At 45.4% G+C, this 17,780-nt stretch overlaps 1 protein-coding gene across 4 annotated transcripts in view; it reads right to left on the bottom strand.

The window, feature by feature from the left end:
* PDE8A (phosphodiesterase 8A) overlaps positions 1–17,780 on the bottom strand; it is a 157,764-nt gene that overhangs the window by 122,237 nt on the left and 17,747 nt on the right. For 2 of the 4 annotated variants that reach the window (XM_076347857.1, XM_076347858.1), the window contains exon 1: positions 4,712–6,423. The exons of 1 other annotated variant lie outside the window; for it this stretch is intronic. In XM_076347857.1, the coding sequence (XP_076203972.1) occupies positions 4,712–4,972 (261 nt within the window). In that variant the 5' untranslated portion in view covers positions 4,973–6,423. Of the gene's footprint in view, positions 1–4,711; positions 6,424–17,780 lie in introns of those variants that run through there. One more of the 4 variants, XM_076347859.1, reaches the window with a different exon arrangement.

The following is a 17,780-nucleotide window of genomic DNA, read 5'->3' as shown; positions in this document are numbered from 1 at the left end:
CAAGGAATTGCTCTCAGATGCAGTGACACATTTTGCATGAGTTGGTTTGCATCATCAGGAGACGTACTGATAACAACGCTTTAAAAATTGAAAACACAGCTTATGCTATCTTAGTAGTGTAGCTATCTATACGCTCTGAGTGATTTACAGTTTGGTTTTTTCCAGTTTACATTACAAACAACAGGAAATTAAAAGGTAAAGATAAAAAATAGACTTAAATATGAACCCAGTTCACTTCATACCATTTAAAAATTAGACTCCCATCCCCTGGAGAAAAGGGTTCATGCCTTGCAACAATGGCATAAAAAGCATCATCCTGAAAGTCTGGAGCCGTAAAGATTGAGAAAAGTTTGTGTATCTCAGCGTGGGAAGGATCCTCTCAGTGGGAGCAAGGATCTCTGTACAGGAGGGCTGACGTCAGTGGAAGTGGGAGGGAAACGGTGATGGGAGGTTTGTCGGGGAAATGATTGAGGACAGTTTCAGTGGGAACAGGGAGGAATCCAAGAGAGGGTGGATGGCCTCAGTGGAAGCATGGACAGTACGTGTGGGAGTTTCAAAGGGAAAGAGAGCTCGTGTGTTCCAAGGGGAAGGAATTACCAGACAGACAGGAAAAGAGCAGACGGCTTAACGGACTAAATAATGTGCTGCTGCTAAATACTGAAACAAGATCCACTTCAGCACTGCAGGTACAATATAGCATACAGCCTCCTATATGCAGAATTATGCAACCATTGGTTTGCAGTGACTGCAAAATTCTCCGGCAATTTCACAGGGTTTGAATGAAGAAAACTTACTGGCTGTAGGGCCATGGACTTAAACTGGCTGTCCCTTATCAGCTGATAAATCAAAAGGCTATTTCACATTTAGCCCTGCTGGCTTAGGGCTACTTTTAATTTAAAATAAAGGAAGTCTGGATTTACTCTCTGATCCCCTCACACCCAAACGCACATATTTCTGTGTTAAATATACATGACAGGGAGAGTTACACAAGAGAAGAGGAAGGAAATCTCACATACGTAAAAGAATGACAGGGCAAAATAAATGCGCAATGTATGTGCTACAGTGTATATTAGTGCACTATAGAAGAGTGACACACACACACATGCTGTTGGGACAGCATATGCTTATGAACACCCAAGTAAATTTTAAATAAATGCCCATGAAGTCCTTATACCATTCCAGCATTTACTCCACTTATGCTATAGATTAAACAGAGGTATTATTCTAAAGGTGTTTAAGCAGGTTCCTATAAAGCCAAGTACCTTTATCATAAATTCAACAACACAAATGTCTGAAGAAGAAAATCGTTAACTAATATATATGAAAAGGACAGACTATCATGATTTTGAGTCCACTTTCTTGAGATTTTTGGAGCTAACAAAAAAAAAAAACCAACAGGAAAACTCTCCCTTGCAACAGTACTGGGTAAGTGTCATTTGATATTTTTAATGTAGCACTGGATACTCAAACCTCAGTCACTGTTACTGCATTTAAGTCTTGCTCATCTTTCACTGGGAAAAGTACAGAGTTTAAGCTGTGGAGTCGATACATTGAAAATCAAGGGAAGGGTTTTCATGGCTGGTTCACTTTTTAGATATGGCACTTGGATTCCAAGCTGCTCATAAATTTTCAAATTAAAACCACGTATGAAATTACTAATTAAGGAGGGAGATACAAGTGCCATGATCAAATATGATTTATTAAAAGGGCTCCTCCATTTCTCATATACTATCACCAAACCCATATATACCAGAAATAGCTGTTACGGCATTTATCTCTGCACATACAGACTTTCAGGACTGCTCTGCAAATTTGCTATGGATAAACTTAGGTTTTTCCATATTAGGAAAGAACAGGTTAACTTTTTTTAGCTACAGTTTGTAAATTGATGCAAATCACAAAATATAGTGTGCTCACACCACGCATCCAGCAAATGACCCTCTGCTATTTCACCAGAAGAAAGATATAATAAGACATAAACATAAAGCCAGAGTAAGTCTGGGGGCTAATTACCAATAGATATAATGCCATTTTATAGTTAGCATGGGTTATTTTTTTTTATGACACTTTCTGACTTGAAAAATGTGCACTATAGCTAACAAACTGATTCAATAAAAGTTATTGCACTACCTATTATACATATATTAATAAACTTAATGCTAATGCCAGCAGAAGCGAAAATATTAGATTTACACATGTGCCAAGTTTTCTTCCAAGCTCCCACATAGGACTTTCTTGGCTTTAATCTGTGCATATACAACAAAAGAATGTGAATGAATTTCAATTAAAGTGCCCTGAAACCAAGTGAAAATGCCATTCAGGCCGGTTACTGGCTATTCACATAAATTCTGATGACACCACCATTGGCCAAAGCACAAAAGGTTTGTAGCATCTTCCGTTCATGTGAGGGTATCTCAGGGGCCATAAAGGGTGTACTACACACTCTGAAGAACAGCAATAGTTCCTAGTAGCCCCCTAATTCTAACAGTTCTTCCTCAAATCAAAAATCCTTTTAACTCCAAAACAGCACAACGTCCTGCCCAACGCTCCTTTTGGCTTCAGGGATTTCAGGCTCCTGTCCCTTGTCTTCAATGTTCTCACACTTTGTTTCTTTCCAAACAACTTCACTGTGCAGCGAAAACTGCTCTCCAGTGATAGCATAGCCCCTTCTCCAGCACAATCTCCGAGACAATGTGGTTATCTAGCACACTCAGAACTGTAAATCTGATCATACTATACACACTAATAATAAAAGCAGAGAATGAAATACCATGCCACTTTATGGCTCTAAAGAGCATTATAGGATTTTGCACATGAAAATCATGCAGATGTGATGTGTCCAACAGATTTTGTATTCAGCTGACCACAAACAGAATTCCACTCTCACTTCTCAAAACTCAACATTTCACAGCAATGTGCTTAGGGTGATGACAAGGGCAGAAAATGTGACTGAGTGATAAAAATCAGAATGACTGCCAATGAGATTACAGTATGCATATGAACCAACATCAACCGTATAGCATCTGGCTGAATTATCCAAACCTAGTAACAAGAATTTTTACAAAGTTCTTGAAATCGAACAACAAAATTTAACAAAACTAAGACTGCTTCCTATGCATGCTTCTGGAAACAGGTTTTGGAGTTGGTTTCTTCCCCATAAGCAAGCACACGGACGACAAGTTCACAGAATATTAATTTTAAGAATATTTTTTGCTTAGATTTTGTAATGTGCAATTATAATCACACTTAAAAATTCAGCTAGCAAAACAACTGTCAGGATTCTGATGACAACTTAAGTTTCCTTACTGTGGTTACCGTGTTAAATATGCCATAAGCATGTCTATCATGTGTGAACAGGGCCGTAAAGTTCAGTTTCCTGTACAGTGTTATTAACACAAAAATTTAGTTTAGTATAACACCATTCAGCTTCATGTTCTGCCTTAGGTATTGTTAATTCCTCCTCCAACTCACTACTTACTTCGCATTTTCTAGACTTTTTCTGAACTCCTATGAACTGAGATTGCTATATCTGGAGGAAAACAATTGAAGAAAAAATCACTCACAGTACTGGAAAAAATTATTCCAGGTCAATACTCTAGAAGCCATCTTAATGAGCACGTAAAAATCCTAAGAAAACTACAAATCATTAGAGTTTCTGCGAGTCTGCAAAACGCTTGACATTTAGCTAGTTCTTGCCTGCATCTCAAGCCTGTATCTTATATTTACAGCATGTGTATCTCAGTTCTTATCATGGTAACTCAGAGCAGATCAGCCATGTTATATAATATCCCCATGGCTGCTACAATTTGATTTTTTTTTTATATTTGCAATTACTTATTTTTACGAAATAGAGATAGTTCCCCCAAAAAAGCAAAGATATGAAATAATCAAAACCTATAGCATTAGGAACAAAGGTACAACCCATAAACAAACAGGCCATCAATAGAAAGTAAAAAGACAAGCAAGCACGCCACACCACTAACTCTCTCACTTCAAAAAAAAAAAAAACAAAAAAACCACAAATTACAATTTTTTTCAGTGTGTGTCTGTCGACTTCATACAGCCTTATGTTGTATCTCTACACAAAAGTATGCACGCTAACACACATGCAAAAAACCCTCCAAAAAATACCGTTTGCAGCAACAGACAAGGTCAACAAGTTGTTAATGTAAATCAGTACCCAGAGCAAAAACCCGCTGTCGCTCTCCTTTCAACTTTCTGAATGGAAGAGGTATGCAAATTGATCAGCCCCGCCAGCAGATCGCTTCAGACTGCGATTTGCCTCTGCTTCCAAACACGACAAGCGCAAACAGCAACACTGGACGACCCAGCACAAACAAACATGTAAAACACAGGAGTCAGTGGCAGTGCAGCTCCCATGCACGGCAGAGTCCCACCATGGACAGACGGACGGACGGGCCCTCCGCGTTCAGAAGCAAGACCCGCACCCCTGGCTCTAACGATTGACAAGGACAATTACACAGCTCTCCTTCCCAGCATTAGGAAAACTCGTTTTGTGGAATGAAGAGGCTTGGGTACATCTGTAAAGTCGTTTCATGAGACCGATTAGTTTATAAACGAAAGTAATAGCTCAAGCCAGGAAAAGCTCCCCCGCAACGTATCGCTTCGGCAGGGAGACTCCTTGGGTTAAACCGCTACAGCCAACTCCTGTTCTGAGAGAAACAGTGCTTATGTTTAGCACCCTTTTTACCTTAACACTGGATCTGCTGGTCTGGGTCTCTGCCTCCATGCTCTGGCTGTTCTCCCTCTTGTCTTTCTTAGAGGAATTAGTCCTCACCTTATAAGTGGATGTGTTGGAGGATTTAATGAATAATCCTGGGACGGGGTTGCCTTGCTGCTGTTGAGACATGGTTGTGTTGGTCTGGTGAGGGGAATTGCACTCCTCAGACTCTTTGCTACTGTGATAGACCACTCTGCTGTCAGAGATGTGGATGCTTGGAGCACAGCCCATGCTTTGTGGCCACCTGGGCAATACTTCTAAATTGTGTATATATATATATATATATATATGTGCGTGTGTGTATATATATATATATATCTTTCTGTTTCCTTCCCGTTGGTATTTTCCCCCTGCTTAATTTTTTGTTAACAGGTTGAATCTCTTTCCTGCGTCTCCGCTACACTCTGAAGCATTGCCATCAGTCCCTTCTACACCACCAGAAACGTGTCTGTTCTCCTCGTCCTCCAGGAAACAGGTCCTTTAATCTCAATCTCAGCAGTGGGCTGGGGAGCTGGAGGGGAGGGAAGGGGGGAAAAAAAAAATCAAGAACCGGTCGACTTCATATTTTCACAGATTATTATTAATTTTTCTAAGCCATCTGAGAATCTTGGTAGGGTTTTCTTTCCTTCTGGGGAAAAGCCAAAAAAAAAAAAAAAAAGAAAAAGGAGAGAGGGGGGGAAAAGGCAAAAGCAAAAATAACAAAAAACCCCCAAGCCCCAAACCACACGCACACACACCCCAGCGTCTTCTCGGCTAGGCGCTCAGAGCGGCCGGGGGCACTGCACCATCTCCTCCCTCCTAGTCCGGAGCACGGCGCATTTTCCACCTGGGTTTGCACAGCGTTACCGATTAACCCGGGTACGGGCCGGGAGGTGGGGTGGGGGGACCGCTCCCCACCTCGTCTTCCGCGCTCCCCGCCGAGCAGCGCTTACTCCTCGCGGTCCCGCTCGGCGCTGCGCTGCGCTGTGCCGGGGGTGTGCTTTGGGGCGTGCTTTGGGGTTGAGCTGGGGGGCCGAGATCAGTAGATTTAAAAAAAAATAATAATAATAACGACCGCAAATTGCCCCGCCGCCCCGGGGAGCCGGCTGCGCCCCTCACGCCGCGCTGGGCATGTCCCGCGCCGCCTCCGTCGCGGGCGGCCGCCGCCGCGGGGGTGACATTCAGGTTCCCGTCGTCGGAAGGAAGGGCCCCCCGTCAGGCGGCAGCGGGGCTTGCTGGCCGCCGCAGCGGCATCCCGCCCGGCGGGGCGCGGGCTCCCGGCTCAGCCCCGCGGGACCGGAGCGGGCCGGGCGGCGGGGAGCCCCCCTCAGCGCCCGGGGCGGCCCTCGGAAAATCAGGGCACGGCCCGGAGGGCTTCCCAGAGCCGCGGGAGGAGCCGGCTCCGCTGGCGGAGGCATCAAAGGGCCTCCATGTTGGGGGGGATTTTTTTTTTTGGTCAGAGAAATGATGCGAAACGGCGAGGGGGGGGGGAAAATCAAAAAAAAAAAAAAAAAAAAAGGGAAAAAATGAAAAAGAGCGGTAAGCAGAAGGAAAACGATCCTAGCGTCCCATCCCGGCGGAAAGGGTTGCAGCGGCGAGAGCTCTAATTCCCAGGGCCGTGGTGTCTGCGTCCCTTGCAGCAGGGGAAATGCCTCTCTCCTCGCAGCCGCCTTCCCTCGCTCTGCGCCCGCCTTGTTGTTATTGATGTTCCTCAGCGGCGGCGGCGGCAGCCCCCTCCCCTCCCCTCCCCTCCCCCGCCCTCCCGCCCGCCCAACGGCCGCCCCGCCCGCCCTTCCCCCCCCCCCCCCCCGCCAGCGCTGCCCCGGCGCTTGACAGCGGCGGAGCCAATAAAAGCACCCGCCGGCGCTGACCTCCAGCCCGCGCTGGCGTCAATGCAAATCAGCCGCCGAGGGCCAATGGCGCGCCGCGCCGCCGCGCCGCCCGAGCGAGCGAACTTTAAACCGCCGCTCCGCGTGCGCCCGGCGCGGTGGGTGCCGCGCGCGGCCGCCGTTGGCCGCGTCACCTGCCGCCAGGGGCGGGAGCTCCTCCCGGGGCGCCCCCGGCCCTTCCTGTCAGGGCAGCGGGCGGTGAGGGCAGAGCTGAGGCGCGTCGGCTGCCGCGCACGGAGCCAGAGGTGTTTTTACGCGGCTACATCTGTGTCATGGCGTGACTCCAACCATTTCAGGTGCAACTAGCTTCTTACTCTTGATTTAAAAAAAAAAAAAAACCAACAAAAAACAACAAAAACAACAACAAAACGCACCAGTAGAATTCTTAACCCAGCGTCGTTTGTCAGGACCAGGAGCTCGGCTGCCCTGCAGACGTTCGGTAGGAAGGGCAGCCCCGGGAAGCCCGCCTAGGAAAGCCTGCAAGTTGCCTTCCTGCAAGGACACCGGGATCCGTTCTCCAGGAACCAGGGAACAGCCAGAGCTCGGACTCTTGTTGTTTCCCATCATCTTCCTCCTCAGCTCTGGCCGTGCCAACTTCTTTGAAAATACTGCTGAAAGCAAAGGCTGTGAAAAGGGAAGACGGTGCTATATGGGTAGAGCCAGACCCTAGGGCTTGGAAAATGAACTGCAGACAGGCTTTTCCTGCAATATGTATGCATTTTTCTGTTTCTATATCATATGGAAGTAACTATACTTCCACATCATATGGATGTGTTGCGAGACTAGATGTCTGTACATACTTCAAGAGAGAAAGAGTATTTAAAGCCCTTTAAAATGCCATGCCCAGTGTAAGACAAGTTACTGCTATAGGCAATATGTGTTTCAGAAGTACCAGCTCAAGTGCAGCTCAGGTTCAACGACAGACGTACGACACCCTACTCTACCACAGACCACACACAACGTAAGAGCCCTGTTCGTGTTCCACAGGTTCCTTTCGCTTTCCTCGCTATGTCGTTTGTAGCTCTGCCAATCTGTACTCTCAGTGACTCGCAGAGGTGCTTCTCCAAGGTACTGCCTGTTTTCATCAGCTGAGGAACAGCTTACAGGCGACAGAGGTTTAGGGAAGGCCAGAACAAACTTTAGATTGAGGAGCATGGAGAAAACCAAATATCAAAGACATGACTTTTGTCAATAAGCTCCAGCGTCTGAGGAGGGAAAATGATGCATCACGGGAAGAAACTATTTAAATTACTCCAAATTTGTATCATGAATGCTTTTGTGCTCCCCTGTCAGAATCACACTGTTTCAAAAGCAGCCAATTCAGCTTGAGCACTTCTGTGCGTTCAGAACAGTCAGCCTCTGAACAGTACCCTTAGCTACGTGACAAATGCCATCAGGTCGTAATTAAAAGCAAAATGTGCAGATAAGTGATGACTATGACAGCAAGAATGGCAAAAAGAAGCTCTTCATTGATATGCATAACCGCATCACTTGATGCAGATGAGAGCACCTTATAAGGTTAGGAGATGCAAAGCCAAAAGTCAGTGCTTTTGAGAAATGTGGTCTTTCAGGATAACCACAGTACTTCCACTGTCAAAATGCTTTTATTTACTTCTCGTAATTGCTGGGGTTAAAGGCTGGAAAATCAAGTCTTTCCTTCCCCGATCTCTCTGCTACTGTGCAGTTTCAAGTATAAGCAACAGTCACATAAACTTCATCCACCCCATTAATTTAGCTGATCTATAAAGCCTGTTAGAACCAGAAAAAGACACTGGCTTCCTGTGCTCTCTCATCACTTTGGATGCCCACTTAAGATAAGCACTTAACAATAAATGAAGGGAAAGGCTTAACATAACTGCTTTAAACAGTGGGCACTGTTTGGAGAGGGATCTTGTCCTCATTCTTTCCTTTATGTTAAACATTATTTACTAGATGCCTTAATAACAACACGCTTCAGTGCAGCTAGAAAGAGTCTGTGTAAGAAGAGAATGCTGCAATTCCTACTTGTGCCGTTAACCACAAGTGTGGGCTCTCTTCTTCAGCCTTAAAGGATCTGTCAGCAAAACTGCTATTGCACGTTATTTCTGGTGGCACTGGAGGAGTCAGAGACAGCAAAACTTCGTTTTCAGAGCTCCACATTCAGTTTGCAGTGCTGACACCTAGAGTTAAGCTTTCAACTTTGTAAAATAAATGGGTTTGATTTGCAGCTACACAAAGATGAAATGTACGTTTCATGGTGTCATTTCAAAAAATATCAATATTAACAAACACCTCTGCTTTCCATTTTGGAGGCAAACAAATTCCCATTCAACCAATACTTCAGTTTATCCAAACGACAGACAAACAAATACTGGGGAGGGGGGGAGAGAAATGCTTCGTTCAACGTTATATAATAATAGCCTGACAAAACAAAAAGTGTACATGCAGATATGACGTGCATGACCTCTTTGCCCTTTTTCAAAAGTTTTTCCATGCTAACCCTAGGCAGATTACTTCTGATTATTTCAATCTACAGCCTAACTTCAAACAAAAAAAAATAAGCCTCCATTTGCAAGTTTATCAGATGAGAATTCACACTGCCTTGGATGGGAGGATGAGGTGAGCACAAAATGCCTGTATGATCCCCTAGTAGTCTAATAAAAGCCATTAAGAAATCACTAGAGTTGTTGCTACACTGATGAAAATCCAACTAAAGACAAAAATTTCTATTTGAACAGTAAACTGGCACAGGCATTGGCTTGTTTCTCTTCAATTTTAAAGCATTGGTGCTGTTTTTTATTGCCAATAGAAAAATACAGCTGAAAGTATAGATTTACTCACAGCCTAGAATCAGGGAGAAGGGGTGAAAACATCAAAATCATTGCCAATGGTAGTCATTTGCCACTGCACTATATGAACTCTGTGGATAAAGGGGCTTGTTCAAGCTTATTTGCTCAGGAAATGGTGGGCCCTATTATTCAAAAAAATGAAATAGTGCAAAAGAGCAGAGGAAGAATAGGAGCGTAGACACTGGCAGATTAGGGCTGTGGGGGAAGTGCAAGGTCAGTACAGAGTCAGTAAGTGAGAGGTCAGAAGAGAACTAGCTCTAGGAGACAGCTGGGGAATGAGAAAAGTTATTTATGGAGAATAAGGTTGAATTTCATTCAGGATTGCAGAATAAGGAAGGCTAGGAAAGAGCTTGAAATGATTGTTATCAGCTTCGTCTCTAGACAAGTGGGTGCTGTGGAAGATCAAAGTATTTAGAGAACACATACGTAAGCTTAAAATTTAAAAGGGATTGAAAATTACAGTATTCAGCCACATCCCCATCCATCTCATAAACAAATTATATTGGATCCTGCATTTTTTGACAAAAGACTGAGCAACGCACTGACTCCCAGATCTCCCCTCAAATTTCCATAAGCAAAAGCACTTCCCCTTGATGTATGAGCGGTATGCATCCATTTCACACAGCCCTTGACCATTTCCCATTGCACATTGTAAGAGTTCGTGCATGAGCGCTGGGACAATTCGCTCCTGTCCAGTTACACAAAAATGCGTATGAAGGCCCGGAGAAAAAGCTTAGTGCCAAAATCCAATTCTGATAACATTTCAGTGCCCAAGACACTGACAGGCAGAATTACGCAGAAGAAATGATGGACTAACACCTGCATGAACAACAAATATAAATGTGCTTTGAACAAAATGTTTGTTCAGCGATGGCAGAGCAAGCGTGCCTGCAGTCCTGTGAGCACAAGGCAGCAATCTTGATACGGGATTACTCTATGTGGTTTTAACTGCTTCTCCCCCCAAGTCAGCTGTACGTTCCAACCGTGTCTTCTGGCCTTCTGAAAAGTTAGGTGATCCTGCTGGTCTCTAGGCCAGCAAAGGAGGCAGTGGGGAGGAGGAGGAGGTGGAACTGCGGAAAATGTGCCAGCACACAAACAGCTGAAGGGACTCTACACTGCTAACTACTGACACATGCAAGCTGTGACAGAGCTCGTCCCTCCAGCCCCAAGATATTCTAGAAGAGAAAACAGGGACCATATTCTGCCTTAACCACCAGTTAGTATCAGCATTACACCCCACAAGCAGGCCAGGGTACTTCTGCTTGCTTGCGTAGAAGCGACAGGCATCCTGGAACTGGGCATTTTCAGGTGACATGAGACAAGTGTAAATTTGTCCTGAGATAGATCATCCCCAGCTCCTGGAATGTACAGAAGTACAACGGGTTTTTCTGTATCACTTTCCTGATGTCCTGAAAAACCCCAAAGCGGTCGACAGAAGCGCCACTCTGAAGGCCTGGCAGGCTGTCTGGCTTGCTGTTGTTGCATAATTGCCATTGCAGAACGCAGACAATTGTCTGTACCACTTGGAAATCAGGGCCTTCAAGACAGTCTAAGTCAGCAACTTTTTCAACTCTAGCACCAAAGACATTCAAGTCTAAAGCTCAGATACTTCATGCACGTACAAGCTTCATTGTCATAACTGGTGTCAAAATGGCTTTTGCAGCTGTAGTTTATACACCACACTCACTGCTGCTCAGTGATCAGCGGGATAGTCGCTATTTCTGGGAGAAAAATGTACGCCCCTTCTTCACTGTACCTTTTTTCCACTTTGATTACCCTCTGCTGTCCCACAACGTGGAAGTCTTTCCTAGCCCCATCCTATCCTAAAGATTTGTCTCCCTTTCTCATATTTCTTAGTCTCTCCTGCTTCTTCCTACCTTTTCCTCAGATCTTTTTGTTTCCTCTTCTAATTGCCCCTTTTGTCATCTGCTCTCTCTTGCCATTTCCCCGCCATTAAATCAAAATCCTTTGCCCAGCCCCAAAGCAATTCTCACCTCTACGGTCTCCCAAAATCCCTCAGTCAGCCCCCTTAAATCTCCCACAAAAACTCCCCATTTTTTCTGCTTTCACAATTGTCCATCTGTCCAACATTTCTCAGGTATCCTCCAGCATTATACCTTCTCTACTTTGTTTTTTGTAGACTCTCCCCAAGAGCAGCACCTGCTTGCATAGCAGATGCAGAGCAAAGGTGACCAGATCTCTCTGCCACCCAGCTTTAATGACTGGGCATGGGGCTTCTGATGCTGCTGGCTTATAGCAGGCTTAGCTGAAGCCTAGCTTCAGCGGAGCAAGGGAAAAGGGTGAGAGTACGGTCTCCCTGAATCTCCCCTGCCCCAAAGGAAGCCGACTCTGGATCTGGGGGCAGCTGAGACTGACATCCACAGCATTGCTGATCTCGCTAGGCACCACGAGTACAGATCCTTGGACTGATCTGGGGCCAGAGCAGATTACAGAGACCTTACAACTACCTGAAAGTCTCACAGGTTTTCCCCTCCCTCCCAGTCCTCTCTTCCCAAATGTCTAAGTCCTCACCATTTAGAGGAGACCATCACCTAAGCCTTGTCTTTCCAATCCCTGAGCCTGGGAGCCCTGCACAGCCCGGGGAATGCAGCACCCACGGGATGCAGGAGGCTGCACTGTAACACCCAGCTGCTCCGGCAGTGCCAACCCCAGAGCTCAGCGGGAAGGAGGAGTGCTCTGTGAGCTGCTGCTGCCAAAGCAGCCTCCACCAGCTCCCACCGCCTGGCCTGCCTCCAGTCAGCCAGAAATTTGTGGGGAAGGGAGGAACAAAGCATTGGCGTCCCCACCCACTCCCCTATAATTATCCTGTGCTTCACAAGCAGGATTATCTGTCTGGATACAGAGTGCCATGCAGCCAGCTGCGACCATAGAGAATTAGCTGTTGCCCTCTTGGAGAATTTTCCCTTCTCTCTTCCTAAGTATTTTTAAGCAAACTTACATACATTTAGTATGCAACCCTTTCAGTTTGTGATTTACTAAATCAAGGATGAGCACTGGTCCTTCTGCCAGAAAACGGATCCCACTTAGGTGGAGTGGTATACCCAATTCTTACGCCCTACAGGCCTTGCTGCCTGTTGTCCCTTTGCTTCCCAAGGCTATTGGATCCCCCCTCTTACCTAGCCAGCCTCTGGCCCAGCCCAGGAGTGACCCCAGCCTCGGGACCCTTCAGACTCATAAATTGGGTCCTGATGCTATAACACCCTATAACACATTGTGGCCTGCCTGGATACAGCAAGAGAAAGCAAAAGAAAATCAGTAAAAGAAACAAGCAACCTGGCTCCTCCATCAGTAGGTCAGTTTTCTTTGGTCATCAAAGCTAGAAGGATGAGCTCTTTGTCTCTGTCAGCCTACCCCAGCAGCTAACAACATCAGGCCAAGCTCACGAAGACTCACTCAAGACAGGCTTTCAAAACCACAGACTTCCTCTCCCTGACTCGCCCCATCTCCCCTCTCCCGGGTCCCCACTGCCTCCTGCCCAGCAGCCGCTTTCTTAGTTGCTCCTGGTTAACCAGGAGTGCTAGTGGCCAGCAGCCTGCCTTCCTGGGCCAGCATCCTTAACCCTTCCCAGAGACAGATGGAGTAAGAGTGGCAAAGAGGACAACAAAATACAGAGCTAGAAACTCATCCCTGCAGTATGGCAGCAGCAGGGGCTGAAAAACTCTCTAAAATTACTCTTTAAGACAGGCTGTACACCTGCAAAACAGACAGCTTTCATGGTTGCTGAATTTACTTAAGGAACAGACCCATCATCCATGGCCGTACTGAGTAGCAATTTATTATATACTCACAATAGCAAAAAATCCTATGTACTGGCTTGAGATTTACGTTCCTAGATCACTCAAACATCTGAAAAATTCATCCTACAAACATATCTGAATATAAGACAGGGAACTGGACCTCATCTGAATGCTTAACAACTGGGCCTTTAAATACACTCAGTCATATCCAACTACACACAATCCTGCCCTGATGTTAGGTCTTTCTGTGGAGCAAGGCAGTATCCTTACATATGCAAGAAGCTGAACCCTTAATAATCCAAGAGAAGCATACCCTACCATCAAACAGATAACCCAGAGATGGTTGTGCAGGTTATTACTCTCTCCAACTGTACCCCTTTTTCCAGGAATGCTTCACATCCAGTTCTTACATTGCAATCAGGCTCTGTGAGTAATGTTTCATTCATGATTCACACTATTTTTCCAACTGTATTCTTGTTTCTGTAAGCTCCCATCAGGCAAGTTGCGTTCCCTGCCACTTGCCTGCATGCAGCTCTGCGTGCAGACAGCTCTAAGAAGGAATGTACAGGAATCCGACCTCTGCGGTGCCATGGCACAGCGCTCGTAGATCATGAGTCTTGTAAACTCCATTTTACAGCTGTCTGCACATGCAGCTGAGCAGCAGGAAGAGCAGCACCACAAGAATTGCAAGAGGAGATGACAACTTGGGGGAGAGATAAGGAGAAACCACACTGAGGGCAGGTGGAGAAACAAGACCATGTAAGTTTTCTGGGGATAGCTATTTTAAAAAAAAAAAAGAGAGAGAGAGACTCAGGATGTGTCGGGGAGATAAATCTTCCAAGTTTTTGAAAAGGGGAAGGCAGCGCTTGCAGGCTCACTCACCACAGCCCTAACAAACATAAATCTTACCCACATGGGCACCATCCTTCCCAAGACGCTCACCAGGGCTGGCTGTAGCATAGCTATCACGGAAGGATCTGTCATATTAAGCAGAACAGCACTTGGCAGTTTCTGTGAATTATGGTTGCAGCCAGCACAGCTGGGTGCTGCAGGGGTTGACAGGCTCTGTAACACAGTCACAATAGCAAGCGCTATAAAAAAAAATTCACCAAAATGGTTTGGGAACGGAGCTGGAAAATAGTTTTAAAAGTCCTTTAAACTCATGAGAGACTTCCAAACAGACGCGGCAGGGGGTGATCTGATGAACTGGGGGAGGCTGATCTCATGGTTTGTATTCGCCTCAGCAAGACCTCCTGGATCTGCACTTCCTCTGCCCATGTGAGTGGGTTCCTCATGCTCCGTACAGAGGCTTTTTAACCTCCTCTCACTTGAAATATGCTGTGGTGGCATCTTTGTCTCCCTGATATACCTCCAGGGCACAGTTCGCCACTTCCTATCCCTTTGCAGAAATGAGACCTCACACTTCGGTGACCGCAGATAACCAGGAGCAATGCCGCTCCTTCCCTTATCTCTCACATGCCCCAAGTGCTAAACACACCTTTTCCCACAGCCCTAATCTGGTTTGCATTTCTGGTTTTGGGGAGTTTCAGAGGAAACCAGTGCACACATTAGCTTTATAAAGAAGTAAAACAACCAAGCCAGAAAGTCACTCTTAAATTCACTACCGCAACGAGTATACCAATCTGGACGAAACAATTAAAGATTTGTTCATCTTGCACTCTTGGAAGGTCATTAGGCAAGCATCAGAGTCATTTGAGAAGGTCAGGATCATACCATGCACATGACATCTCTTAAGACCCCCATGCAGACCACTTCCCTCTTGCTCAGCTGGTATAAACACCTAAAAATCACATCTTCTTTTTGACAGTCTTGGACACCAAAAGAAATAACCACTTTTTCAACAAAAGCTCTGAGTCCTGAGGACTTCAAAATCTGACCTAAAGCAATTATCCTTTTAAAAGGAAACTAAGTTAGTAACTGTCCATTTCACAGATTCACATGGGAAAAAACATGCGGCCTTTTGAGAGAGAGGGATGAAGCGAGAAGGAAAAAGAAAGTATGTCTACTACATAAGATGCTTACTAAAATGCTTGAAATAACCTCACTACAAAAGCTTTCTCCAAACATAGCCGTGCTTGTTTTCAGCAGGAGCAGCAAATCCCAGAAAAATCAGTTTTCCACTGGGGAGAAATACAGGTATTCAAGAAAAATACTGCAAGAGAGAACAGTCTAAATTCAGCTTGCCCACAGCAGGTTGAGCGTGCACACAGACTTGTGCTGCACAGAGGCAGGCAGCAATTGCAGCTGTGTAGAACTCATCGACTCAGCTGTGGCTGGTTATCCAGAGACCCCTTTACGGTTAGCGTGGGGTGTTACTCCCCACTTACTGCACCCAGAGTTGCCATCTTACTTGGCTCCCTTTTCACTCGGTGCCCTGACTAGCTCATGCATCACTCACAGGTGGGCAAACCTTGCTGGGGCCTCCGCCCCGGCTCGCTCTTCCCCCATTCAGGGGGGATTTCTAGGAAGCTCTGGGAGAGGGACGTCAGGAAACACTTGCCTTCTCTTGCAGGTTTCCCCAGAAAACCAGCAGCAGACTAGCCTGAACTCATACCTGCCACCGACTAAGCAAGGCACCATTCAGCTCTCTACCAAACGCCCCATGGAGACGGAGAGAGGAGAGACATAACAGGTCTCTTACACCCGCAATTTAGTGTCTAGGCAGGAGCCCAGTCCTGATTCTCCTCCTACCTTGGATCAGCAGCAAGGAGAGGATGCAGGACTCAGGCCCCGTTCCCAAGCAGTATTTCACTTTTGATTTTTAAACCGCTTGCTCGTTTACCAAAAAAAGCTGGAGGCATCTCACAGCTGAAACTGTGCGTCCAGCTGCGAGGTATTTCACTGATTATGTAACAGATGATAAAAAAGAAAAACAAATTCAAGAAGAAAAAAAGCAATATAGCAAATTCCATCCCTCACAGCCTTTCCGTTCAAGTTTTCACTAATATTATAAGCTAAATAACAAGAAAAAGTTAGTGTATGAGGACTGTTGGGAAGTGCTGTGCTTGGAGAGAGACTGTAAGTATGCATGTTAAGTATAACACATCAATTTCTTCCATGCAGATGCTGTTTTTACAAAACAAACCAGAGAAATGCAAACTTTTCCCGACTGGCAGCACAAGTTGTTGCACATTTAAGAATGGAAAAAAGGCACTAACCTACAGTGATAGTTAGAGATATCCATCACTGTACAAATTACCTGCAACATTAGACACTCAGATAGAAATCACCAACATGCAGGTTTAGGTGAGTGGGAGCAGATCCCTTGTTTGCATGTGCTTTGTAAAACATGTCGTTGTTTACTCCTTTGCTGGCAAGCTGTGTTGGCTGTTCCTTGAAGTGCGGAAGACAGAAATGAAGCATCACCAAAAGGTGACTCTCTGGGATACAAAGGACCCTGTGAAACGGCCGGCTCTGCCCTGCAGCAGAGCGGGCAGCTACGCAAGGAGGAGCTCACAGCTCCTCGTGATAGCGGCACACAGCATCACCTCACTGCAGCCCTTAATAGCTTGTTGATTCAAGCCTCAGTCACAGGCTTTTAGTGCTGGTCAAACAGAAGGAGACATTTTTTCACCACAAGATTGTTTTCCAAGAAAACCCAGACTTTTTCATACCTGCTGATTTCATATTTCCAATGCAGTGAGGTTAGTACCCAGCATCCCTCTTAAAGGCATGCCCTCACGACATGGCACTTAGGCAAACTGAGATAATCTTAAATCAGATTTGCTTTTCTTTATTTGGCTGTTTATTGTAGTTTTGCATTTTCATTAGTACGGAGAACTCCATTAGATCAGCTACCTTCACTTTTGCTCACCACCTTTAGTTTCCGTTTCTTGTCCATTAGCACAATGCTGCAACACTCATCTTAACACAGCATTAGCCACATTTTTAAAAGCTTCCTGTTAGTCCTAAAAATTTTGCCCACTAGAGGAAGAGATGGACATGCTAAATGTCCCAGAACTGTTTAGGACAATCCAGGAGGGATACAGTCTTGGAAATCATACTTCAATGTCATTGCAGATGAGAATGTAGTTTAGCTCTTTCTAAGCAACCAGGCTGCCTTTAGATGTTGCTCTTCAGGTGTGTGGACATCATGACAATCTCCAACCCACAGCAGAAGCATTCTTTGAATTCCCCTTCCTCTCTGTCAAACACTAATCGTTTCTGCTTTATACTAGACTTTTTGTGGATGCCACTCATTCATAGTCAACACTTGATTACAGTAAGACCCAGTTGGGCTGTACTACTCTGGTACCGAGCAGAATAGATTGCACGCTCTCACAGCAACTCGTGGGGATGCCTGAACACACCAAGCCATCCCAAAGCATGCCAAGTAACTCCTTGCCTCCTGTCTCGGAAGAATTAGGCTATTTATCAAAAATATTTTGTAAGCACTTTCCCACATGTACCTAAATATTGACCTATATAAGGAATATATAAACACAACGATGAGGGCTGCTGGTTTTCTCCCTTTTTAGGATTTCTACTTTTATCTTGTTTGGTTTTTTTTAATTTTTCTCACCATTTTGCCACTTGACATTTTTTATTATCTTAATATAGTGAC

Source organism: Aptenodytes patagonicus, chromosome 10, assembly GCF_965638725.1.
Source record: "Aptenodytes patagonicus chromosome 10, bAptPat1.pri.cur, whole genome shotgun sequence".
NCBI lineage: Eukaryota > Metazoa > Chordata > Aves > Sphenisciformes > Spheniscidae > Aptenodytes > Aptenodytes patagonicus.
Note: the sequence above shows the minus strand (reverse complement) of the source record. Positions and strands in the feature narration are given on the sequence as shown.